The sequence below is a fragment of the Brassica oleracea genome, chromosome C2, assembly GCF_000695525.1.
Source record: "Brassica oleracea var. oleracea cultivar TO1000 chromosome C2, BOL, whole genome shotgun sequence".
NCBI lineage: Eukaryota > Viridiplantae > Streptophyta > Magnoliopsida > Brassicales > Brassicaceae > Brassica > Brassica oleracea.
In genome coordinates, this window is record NC_027749.1 from 1,913,614 (window position 1) to 1,926,042 (window position 12,429).

The window sequence follows — 12,429 nt, forward strand, 5'->3', positions numbered from 1 at the left end:
GAGATCGGCCTTTCTTAAGTGCAAGGAGTTGGGGATCTGACAGATCAAATGTGAGTCGGACTCAAGACTTCTGATAAACAGCATCAACAATAGTAACTCTTTACCGCAGCTGTACGGTGTCGTTGCGGATATCCTTTGCTTTTGGACAGGTTTTGATTCAATCTCTTTGGGTTGGATTTTAATAGAAAAAAACAAGGCAGCTGATATGCTTGCTAAACAGAGTTTATTTGTATGTGTTGAACATTTGGCTCTAACCTGACTTTACTTATATTAATGGAAGTTTGTGTTTCAAAGAAAAAAGAAGATAGAAACTGATTCTAAAACTCTCGTGTTCGCCAAACCACCTTTTACTTCTCCAAAACCCTAAAAAGTACAGGTTATGATTATTCTGTTCATGATTAAACCTCTAATCAATTTTAGTAATTTTATGGTTTATTTAATTCCGGTTACATCTGTACAGACTGTAATCGAACCTATTACCTCTAAATTACTTAATCGATAGGTTTTTTTATACAAATATAACAACCTACATGTCCTTTACTGTAATATTGTAAATTATATGTTCAGACAATAACTGAAACAGCTTCGTCTCTCTTCCGTTTTCGCGTCACGCCTTTCTTCTCATCTATTTCATTTTGATTTTTTTTTTTTGAAAAATGTTTGATCATCTGAAGCTGTTGAAAAAAAGATTTAATAAATGTATAAATTAAAATTTTAAAAATATTAAATAATAATAAATAAATTAAAAAATAGATATTTTTATAAATATCAAATAGTTTAAATTTGACTGTAATTTTTTTTTGATGAAATGACACATTCAATAAAAACTGAATTTAAATTAATTAAAAAAATTATATTTGAAAAACAGTGAATTTGTAAACAAGCTACTCCTAAAACTCAAGAGTTAGATAGAACCATTTCTTGTTAACCAAGCTACCTTTTACTTCTCTAAACCCTAAAAGTAAAGATTTTTTTAATTATTCAGTTCATGATTAAACCTCACCTCTAAGAGATTATAGTGATTTTATGTTTTATTTAATTCTGGTTACATATGTACAGACTGGAATCGAACCTACTACCTCTAAATTACTTAATCGATAGGGTGTTTTATACAAATATAAAATCCTTTATGTCCTTTGCTGTAATAACTTAAATTATACGCTCGGACAACATGTCACGTTTATTTTGGGTTTCCGACATAACTGAAACAGCTTCGTCTCTCTTCCGTTTCATCACCACGCCTTTCTTCTCCTCTGTTTCATTTTGATTTTTTTTTTGTCAAAAATGTTTGATCATCTGAAACTGTTGCGATGCTTCAGCTTCACGGCATCGCGTGATTGGTTATTCAAACAATCATTCTCAAACGCCGGTCTCCGCTCTGTCACCACCGATCTCTCCCACGGCAATCCCCTCGCATCAACGTCAATGCACTGTTGGATCCCTAAATCTCCAAACCGATCTAAACCTAACCTCCTCCTCCTCCACGGCTTCGGAGCCAACGCAATGTGGCAATACGGCGAACACCTCCGAGCTTTCACGGGCCGGTTCAACGTCTACGTCCCTGACCTCCTCTTCTTCGGTTTATCTTCCACGTCGGAACCGAACCGGTCCGAGTCTTTCCAGGCTCGATGTTTGATGAGGCTAATGGAAGCGCACGGGGTCGAGAGGATGAACGTTGTCGGGATCAGCTACGGTGGATTCGTCGGGTACAGTTTAGCGGCGCAGTTTCCGGAGAAAGTGGAGAAGATTGTGCTATGCTGCGCAGGGGTTTGCCTTGAGGAGAAAGATATGGAGGATGGATTGTTTAAGGTTCCGAATCTTGAAGAAGCCACAGGGATTCTGATTCCTCAGACGCCGGAGAAGCTTAAGGAGCTTATTAGATTCTCTTTTGTTAAGCCGATCAAAGGTGTTCCATCGTTTTTTCTTTGGGACTTTATAGATGTAAGTTGTGTTTCTTGTTTTGTTTTGCATTTTGTGGTTTTGTTTTTTTGTTGTGTTGAATTTTGTTCTTGAATGGTGAAGGTAATGTGTATGGAGTTTGTAGAGGAGAAGAGAGATTTGATCAAATCAATACTCAAAGATCGTAGACTTTCAGATCTTCCTAGGATCAAACAGGTGGAAAACTAGCTTTCTTTTTGCTATGTAGACTTTGAAGTTGCTGAAAAAATTGTTTTTTTTGTGTGTTAAATTTAGAAATCTTTGATCATATGGGGAGAAGAAGATCAAATATTTCCACTTGAACTTGGTTACAGATTGAAAAGGTAAGTTCAGAGATTACCTTTTCTTTTAAATGTGAAACAACAACTTATATTAATAGTGTTGTAAAAAATATGGTGAAAAACAGACATATAGGAGAAAATGCAGAGATAGTGGTGATCAAGAAGGCAGGACATGCTGTGAATTTGGAGAAGTCTAAAGAGTTCCTCAAGCACTTGAAATCTTTTCTCATTGACTGTGTATGAACTACTGTTTTATTTATTCTTTTTCATAGATTGATAACTAGTTTTTTAAACTATTTTTCATTACTGCATTTGGAAAAGATGATTTTTCATTATTATTGAAAATATCAACATCATATGAGGGAATCACAAACACGATTATTTTGTTTACAACATACATTAATGATCTGCCATAAGCGATTTAATCCACAACAAAGAGTGGCGGAGACAACTTCATAACTTCATAACTTCATAACTATATCTCTCTAAATGGGCTGTATCTTTGATTAATGGGTTTGAGGAAAACATTCTCGAGGAAAATGTTTATTCGATTGAATTTTCGCTGTATAATATATGGAGCTCGAATGATATAGGGAAGATTCCAAAAAGTTGACTCTTTTATACAAGCATGCATGACAAGAGAACTGGGACCAAACTGTGTATAGAGATTGGTTAGCCACCATGAGAAGCTGGTCGGTCGGTCGGCGGCAATTAAGACCAACGTACCTCACAAGATTAGTGATTGATTAATAAACCCAACTTATCCAAAAATTATGTATATATACAGTAGGGGTGGACGGAGTAAATTATAATAATATACTCATTGATTCTGTTAGGACTTTTACTTAAAAAAACAGTGGAAAAACTTATGTTAAAATTTCATTAATGTTGTTGGCTTGTTGCTTAACCAATTTACTTAGTGGTACTTTTCAGGACTTTGACATATTATTTATTTATATTAATTAGGTTACAATATGTGGATTATGCCTTTTATCAATTTTTTGGCTCAGGCATTGGTGATGTAGGTATAAGTAAAAAGGAATAATGTGCACAAAAAAAAAGTAAAAAGGAATAAATTACGTTAACGTTGTATTGGCTGCTTGTGCGGACTAATAATTATTGAAGCTCCTGTGGGTTTGATAAATTGACGGTACACGTCGAATGCAGACGAATATAGTGATCGGAGGACAAGAAGATTCAACTTAAGAAGACTGACCCTTATCTAATATTTTGATTGGACTTACGTCACTTTCCCTAGTCCTTTTCAGTATCTCTTGTCGACAGAAATGTTCAATTATTGTAGCTGTTGAAACTAGGATGCCTTCTATGTGAAACGTATCTTTTCAGCGCAATTTTGAAACCACTCAAGATAATCGACATGTTTCATGCTTTTATTTTTGGTTCGAGTATATATACGTATGCTCCAACTTTTACATAATTTGACCAAAAAGGGAAAAAGGAGAAAGACATGATCCAAGTGGGCATGCATACAAAATTTGCCCATAATAAAGACTGTTACGTTTACCCTCAAAAGTCAAAAGTTAAGTTATGGAGGGGAGAGGATATGCTAACACTATATTCGACTTGGGCTTGCTAAGTTTAATTGACTTATCCGACATATACACACATGCATAATTATCTCATATCTCATTTTAATTCCCCCTTTTCAAATTTCAAATTTCAAATATTTTCACTAAGTAGAATTAAATAAATCACAAGGGAAAATTATAAATATAGACCAAAAATACAATGATAATGATTTTTTGGTCTATTTTTTTAGTTTCCCTAAATACAATCACATAGTACTTGTTAATTTTTTGTTTTAATCAAAAAATAAGTCCTGGTTCTTAATCAATAGTTTGTAGATTCCAAATGGATAACACCTACAATCAATGAATCAGTACGTTAGGCCATATGTACGCATCTATGAATGAACTTGTTCATTATGTACATTTTGTCACTTTCGCAAGCATATTAAAACATTTAAAGCATGCGACATTTCATGCCTACAAAACATTGCAAGGCCTTGGTGTTATTTCATAGTTTGACCGACTTTTAATCAGTTTTCAGCCCTACGAATCACATTCACAATTACATATATATCCACACGTGCTCTCATCTCACCCAAACACACATTAACTGTTATGAATTGGTGACAAACAATTAGCTTTCAAATAAGCAAATGAAAGTTGTATTGTTTCATATCCATATCACTATATTGGCTGGACTATATTGGTTGGAAAATTATATTAATCAACCAGAGACCAAAATGAAGTAAGGTTTAATAAAAACACATAATAATTTAAACTGATGGAAAATTATTTGGTGAAAGACAATCTTGTGACGTAAGTTAGTCTAATCTAAAATTGATTATCACATAAAATATCAAACACGTTAATTGACAAAAATAAAATATAATGATTGTCATCTGGCATGCATAATTTTTATAAGAAGTAACATTTCTAATAAATGCATATTTATCACATTTACATACTTTATTAGGATTTATATTTTGCTACCATGTACACTGACAAAATTCTATAGTTACAAAGTTAAAAAAAAAACTAATATAAATCTGTTAAATCGGAAACTGCAAAGTAATTGTCCCTCTGTAGCTTGTGAAATAAAACAAACATGTTGCATGAATTATTAAGATGTAACATTAATTTAACTAGAGATGGTATCATTCATAATGCACAGTTTTTGTTTTCTTAACACTGGATAACACATCACATCATCGTATAATCTTGAACTATATTAGAGATGATAATCAACTACCTCCAACATATGCGATATTGATAAATAACTTCACAAATAATGATTCCACGATGCACAGTTCTTGTTAGAAACCAATATCAATTTTGCATAATGCATGGTGTTATTAACAAACCAGTCTATGGAATACCGAAAACAATCAGCTAGGTAGAATGTCCAATATGTGTTGTTATGTGGTTCGATTAAACCCATAGGTTGGAAGTCAATATATATCGTTTGGAATCTATTGTTTGATGAATACAATTGATGTATCTCACAAACTTGAAGAATTTTCCTTTGTGTATTAGTTAGTTGGTGATCCAAACACATGGTGCTTTTGTAAATGATGATAAAATGTAAAGGGAACTCGGTGTGTTCCAAAATGTATGATATAAAACTAGTCTCTATTCATCAATAATTTAAAAGGCAATTGATTTTGGTTTATTAAATTTACATGATTACATCTTTCAATAAATTCGGACATGAACTTTTCAGTGTAAATAGTATAAACATTATATGGACATATAAGTGTTCATCCTTGTCGACATAAGAATAGTTCAAATGACAGTAGTTAGAGAGGGTTCTTATCATTTAAGAAAAAAAAATAATTAAGTCAGAAAAGAAAGTAGAGAAAAGTTTTAAACTTCCAACTTTTAAGAATCTGTTGTAAATCCACAATGACAGTTATCATTTTACTAGCAATTCAATTGGTTTTTGAAAATTAAAAATAACAAAAACAAATATAATATTAATTTATTTTTTATTTTAGAATCTATAATAGTCATGCTCTAACATTTTAATATAATTATGAAAATAATTTAATACTCCACGTTTGTGGAAGCTACCACGTCATCCTTCTAGACCTCACTGGTCACAGGCTGGAGAATATCCTTGTGTAAACCAATTAAATATTAACTCATGGCATACTTTGACAAGTACGCTCTCAGCATTTTATAGCTTTTTTTTTTTTATCAAAATCATTCTATAGCTAAATCCAGTTCAAAATTTGCTATAAAACCATCTTTAATCCAGGTTATAATTGGATTTCTTAATTTTGGGGTCCCACAAAAACAACAAAAATCGATAACATAAGTGATGAATTAAAAACTGAGAATTTATATTTTTTTTTTTTTTTTTTTTTTTTTTAGAAAAAAAAGTCAAAAACTGAGAATCTTTAAAACGCATTTAGCGTTAAAGATGCTCTAAATATAGCATTTAACTGCTTCCATAAACCTCAACTTAAAACACAAAACCTCTCTCTCTCTTCTTGGATATGGCCTATACTTACCGTTTAGCCGCTCTTATAGTACTCCTCTCCGCCACCGGTTTCTCCTCCGCTGCGTCGGTCGAGCATAAACTGCTGAAGTTCAACGGCACTCTCTCCAAAGGAAACATCAGTCTCAATATCAGCCTTTCAGTCCAAAAAAACATCAATCTCAATATCGTTTGGTACGGAAACTTCAAACCAATCCAACGTGCCGTCATCGTCGACTTCATCCGCTCTCTCAACTCCCCCGCCGCCGCAAAAGGTCCCTCGGTCGAGTCGTGGTGGAAGACGTACACTGGCGGCGCGTCAACGATCGTCCTCGGTAAACAGCTCCTCCTCGAGGACTACCCTCTCGGAAACTCCTTAAAAAATCCCCACCTCCGAGCTCTGTCAGGCAAACTTAACGGAGGTGGTGTTGGGTTGATAACCGCCGTTTTGACGGCGAAAGACGTGAGCGTTGACCGGTTTTGCATGAACCGGTGCGGGACCCACGGGTCGAAGTCAAGCTCCGTGGACGGTGGAGCATACCTTTGGGTTGGAAACTCTAAAAAGCAGTGTCCTGGCTACTGCGCGTGGCCGTTTCATCAGCCGTTATACGGACCTCAGACTCCGCCGTTGATTGCACCTAACGGTGACGTCGGAGTTGACGGTATGATTATAAACCTAGCGACGCTACTGGTTAACACCGTGACGAATCAAGAAGCCGTCTCGACATGTACTGGGATGTTCGGGTCCGGTGCTTACCCGGGTTACCCGGGTCGGGTTCTCGTGGACAAGACTACCGGAGCGAGTTACAATGCTTTGGGTCTCGCCGGTAGGAAATATCTTTTACCAGCTATGTGGGACCCTCAAACTTCGAAGTGTAAGACTTTGGTTTAAAAGAGTCGTGGCAAGAGTGACTTGGGAGACGAATAAAGTTGTAGATATATATCCCGTCTGGTTCGGGGATTCTCTGTGAAAATGTTTCTTTTTGTTGTTTTGTATGGTATGTGAAGAATAATAAAACCGATTTTTAGTCTCCCCTACAAACTTATAAACCAATGTTAATGAACTTTGTTTTAAGAACCATCGTGTGTTGATACTGTAAACATAGACCCTCTTTATATATAAAGTTGAGTTTTCTTACCTCATAGGCTGTCTACGTAGGCAGACACGTCACTAATTCGAATCTTAAGAATCTGATATGTATCCGCATCCAAAATGCGGTGTTTCATTAACTTGGAATTGAAGATCGTGTGGGTTTTTGGTGTAACTCATAAATATGCGGGAATATTGTTGTGTGAGCTTTAGATCAAAATAAAAATAATATTTTTAACAATATACTTTTATATTTTAGTAAACAAATAATGTCGTGTTCTTCGTCTTATGAATACGTCATAAAATAGCTCTTATAATATTGTTGAAATTCAATCCGATCATACCGGTATGAAAAATTAATGTAAATCAAGAGAACCGAGTACGATGATTTTAATTGGATTTACATGTGTCAAAATACAATAAAATATTTTTATTTATTTTAATGTGTAAAATAGCCCGTAAAAACTTACATATAGGTTTATAGTATATTAGTGAACTTACATATAAAATGTATAATATTATATAGTGAATGCAAACTTGAATTTACTAATTTGATATATATAGACTGAACATTTAACATATTAATAATGTTTTAGCAAAAAAAAACATAGGAATAATTATTTTTTTTACCCATTTACATCAATTTATTTTTTAAAGTCTATGATTTCACGATAAATAGTGCTCATATAATTTTTGTTTTATCCATTTACATCAATTTATTTTTTAAGCTCCTCACGATAAATAGTGCTTCTAACTTTTTTTTTCATACAACAACGCAAACAAATTATTATATATTACTCCTACTTAACTATTTGAATAAACGAACACTCTGATATTTGAAAATTTTGAACAATTCCTTTTGTATTGTAACGGTTTTATTTCAAAGTATTAATACACCAATGCAAAAATATATTTTGCAAGATAATTACACGCAATATTACATACGAGCATGGATGCTATAAAAAAGTCCAAGCAATATTATCATTTAATTAAATATATTGTTAATTCATAACGCAAGTTTCCACAGTATTAATAAATTCTAAATTAATAGTAAAACCACTAAATTAATAGTAAAACCTATCTAATAAATTCTAAACTTATTTAATAACGATAGACCATATTCAATTTAAAAAGTGGCAGAGAAGTTGAAGTATAACTTTTATTAGGAGAAAACTATCACATTTTAATTAAAACATACACAAACCAAACTACTCACACTAACAAAAGACTGTTTTAGTTAAGATAATATAAGCTTTTCCTTAACATATTTATCTGGCATGATCATTGCATAATTATATACGGGCATCATTAATCTTATTATATTAGATTGTTCTTAGTATAATAATGACAATTACTGTAATTTTAATTTTTATTAATGTAAATTCATATAAAATAGTTTTTTTTTCTAACTTCCCGCCCATAGGGCGGGTCGACCCTAGTTAGAAATAAATTTACGTAAACTTTAAAGGAAGATTAGAGGATAAGTAGTTAGCTCTTGATGCCTTGGTGGTGTTGGGATTTGCGGGGATATGAAAACATAGCAGTGTTACACCTTTTAACAAAGCTAATGCTTACAGATATTGGCGTCCAAAGTTTTCCGCATGCTATATACTCCCTCTGTTTTTCTTATGTTCCAAATTATATGACGTTTTCGATTTTCTATGTAAAATTTATTAACACTTAATGTTATATGACTAATGATAATATACCTTCTATTTTTTTATTGGTTGATTTGTGGTTAGGTAAATAATTAATGATGTTTTTGTTTAAAATATAAAAAATTAATGATTTTCTTAATCTATGTGCACAATTCTAAAACGACTTATATAAAAAAACGGAGGGAGTATGTTTTACGTCCAATCTAGTTTGTCTTTAAGGATAACCCCTTTTTCACTAATATTATACTCCTGATCCGTTCCGTTAAGATAGACTTTTTAGAAAAAAAAATATGTTTCACAAATATGTATTTTTGTGTTTTCTATGAAAAAATTGTAAACTTCAAGAAAATTAATTGAATTTATTGAATTATTATTGGTTAAAATTTATTAAAATTGAAATTATAGAAAACGATATATTTATTATGTTAGATTAATGTGTTTTATTAATATGTGTGAAAATACTAAAAAGTATATTTTTGTGGAATGGAGGGAGTATTGAACATTGGCAATATAAGACCAACGTGTCTCACAAGATTAGTGATTTATTAATAAACCCAACTGCCAACTTATCCAAAGATTATATGCATATATACTCATTGATTTTGTTAGGACTTTCACTTACCTCTGTTACTTCATGCACGGCAAGAGAACTGGGACCAAACTGTATAGAGATTGGTTAGCCAACATGAGAAGCTGGTCGGTCGGTCGGCGGCAATATAAGACCAACGTACCTCACAAGATTAGTGATTGATTAATAAGCCCAACTTGTGCAAAGATAATGCATATATACTCTTCTGACTTTGACTTTCTTAGAGCATGATTATTGAAAGGTTCTTAGGGTTGGGTTCTTAACGTAATATAAGAACCCGTCTCTTAACTTTTAACTAAAAAAGTTAAGAACTGTCTCTTGAAACTCTTATTTAAGAAACGGTTCTTACCTTTTTAGTTAAAAGTTAAGTGTCAAGTTCTTATATTCCGGTAAAAACTCCACCTTAAGAACCCTGCAATAATTATGCTCTTAGGACTTTACTTAAAGAAATAGTGATAAAACCTTTTGTTGCTTCATGCATGATGCACTAATTTTCGCTTAACTAATCTACTTAGTGGCAATTCACATTTCTCAAAGGACATTGACAATATTGTAGTTGTCTTTTTTTTTTTTTTGAACTTTTAGTTATCTATATTAATTACGTTGCATTATGTCTAGGTTATCGACATTTTGGCAAAAGTGAAAAGGAATGAATGCATTGGTTGTTTGTGCGAACTAATAATTATTGAAGCTCCTGTGGGTCTGATAAAATTTCCGGTACACGTAGAATGCAGACGAGTATAGTGATCAGAGGACAAGAAGATTCAACTTAAGACAGACCGACCCTTATCTCGCCTGTGGTCGGGTGACACAAAACGTTGCGTGAATCTCTAAAAAATCCGCAAATCTGCTGCTAAACCAAATAAACACAACGCGTGATCACCGGAGCTTTTCAGATTCTTTATCCGGGGAAAAGTTTATCCTTTTTTTTTAACCCCCTTTTATTTATCTATATACTTTATTGTATATAAGTTCTTAATATTTTGATTGGCCTAGTTACGTTACTTTCCCTAGTCTTTTCAGTATCTCTTGTCGATAGAAATGTTCAATTATTGTAGCTGGTGAACCAGTTTCGTTATCACCTTATAACTGTGCTCATTACAACTTATGCGATAAAACTACGATGACTTCGATGTGATAGGCATCTTTAAACTTTTCAGCGCAATTTTGAAGCCACTCAATATAATGAACATGTTTCATGCTTTTATTTTTTGTTTCGAATATATATATGCATGCTGCAACTTTTACATTCTTTGGCCAAATAAGGGAAAAGGGAGAGAGGCATGATTTAAGTGGGCATGCATACAACATTTCCCACAATAAACTGTTACGTTGCCCTCAAAAGTCGAAAGTTAAGTTATGGAGGGCAGGAGGGGAATGGATATGCTAACATCTACTCTGGCTTGGTAAGTTTGATTGACGTCTCCGACATATATAATTCTCTCATATCCATTAAATTTTCCCTTCAAAATTGCATATCAATATTACTTGTTAGTTTTTTGTTTTTGTTAAAAAAAATTAGTCCTTTTTTGTTTCAATTAGTCATGGTTCTCCTAAATCAATTGTTTGTAGATATCCAAATGGATAACAACAACAATCAATGAATTAGTACGTTAGGCCATATGCATGCATCTATGAATTAATGATCTCGTTCATTATGCATAATTGCTCGTTTCACGAACATTTTATCGCGTTCACAAGCATATATTAAAACATGTTAAGCGTGCGACATTTCATACCAGCAAAACTTGCAGGGCCTTGATGTTATTTCTTGTTATCGACGCCTTTTAATCAGTTTTCAGTCCTATGAATCACAATGGCAACTACATATATAAATCCACACGCACGCTCATCACACCCAAACACACATTAATTGTTATGACTTGGTGAAAAACATTTAGCTTTCAAATAAGAAAGTGGAAGGTTCAAAGTTCCATATCACTATATTGATTGGAAAAATTATATTAATCAACCAGAGACTAAATTAATTAAAACTTGATGAAACACACAAAATAGTATAAATTGATGGAAAAAATATTTAATGAAAGAAACTTTTGTGACGTTAAGTTAGTCTAACCTAAAATTTGATTCACATAAAATATTAAACACGTTGATTGACAAAAATAAAATATATAAAGATTGTCATCTAGAATGCATTATTATTTTTATAATAAGTAACATTTCTAATAAAAGCCTATTGATCAAATTTACATACTTTAGTAGGATTTCTATGAAACCAATATCAACTATGCATAATGGTGTTAGTAGCAAACCGATCTATGGAATTTCGGAAACAATCAGCTAGCTAGGATGTCCAATATGTGTTGTTATGTGGTTCGATTAAATTCGTAGTTTTGGACGTCAATATATCTTTTTTGGAATCTATTGTACGTTCGATGAATACGATCGATGCATGTACCACAAACCTGAAGAACTTTTCTATGTGTATTCGCTGAGTTGGTGCATGATCGAAATACAACTATGCTTTTGTAAATGATGATAAAATGTAAACTAAACTAAGTGCGTTTATGAAATGCGCAACTATTTTCTTCTCTATTCATCAATATTTTAAAAGACAACTAGACCCTAAGCGCGGATATGAATTTTCAGTTTTTAATTATTTATTTTATTAAATGATGTATTTGTAATATTCGTTCATATTATATTCATTAAGTAAATATTTTATTTTTACATCTTAAACTATCTATTTTTTTTTTACAAATGTGTGATATCATATAAAAAAATTATAAAAAATGAGTATATAGAGTTAATTAGATAATTGTAAAAACAGATATTTTTCTTTCATGTGCGATATCCTATAAATAATGATCCGCCCAGTTAACAAAAATCATGATTTTTTTATGT

At 32.6% G+C, this 12,429-nt stretch overlaps 2 protein-coding genes across 2 annotated transcripts; both read left to right on the plus strand.

The window, feature by feature from the left end:
* The first annotated feature begins 1,072 nt into the window (after positions 1–1,072).
* On the plus strand, positions 1,073–2,575 carry LOC106326009 (2-hydroxy-6-oxo-2,4-heptadienoate hydrolase-like). The gene is made up of 4 exons (XM_013764051.1): positions 1,073–1,941; positions 2,023–2,115; positions 2,194–2,261; positions 2,345–2,575. Exons 1-4 carry the CDS (start codon positions 1,285–1,287, stop codon positions 2,460–2,462), a joined length of 936 nt encoding a protein of 311 aa, XP_013619505.1. The 5' UTR covers positions 1,073–1,284; the 3' UTR covers positions 2,463–2,575.
* Positions 2,576–6,168: 3,593 nt separating this feature from the next.
* Positions 6,169–7,255, plus strand: LOC106325405 (protein EXORDIUM-like 4). Its single transcript, XM_013763460.1, has one exon. It carries the CDS (start codon positions 6,247–6,249, stop codon positions 7,117–7,119), a length of 873 nt encoding a protein of 290 aa, XP_013618914.1. The 5' UTR covers positions 6,169–6,246; the 3' UTR covers positions 7,120–7,255.
* The last annotated feature ends 5,174 nt before the right edge of the window (positions 7,256–12,429 follow it).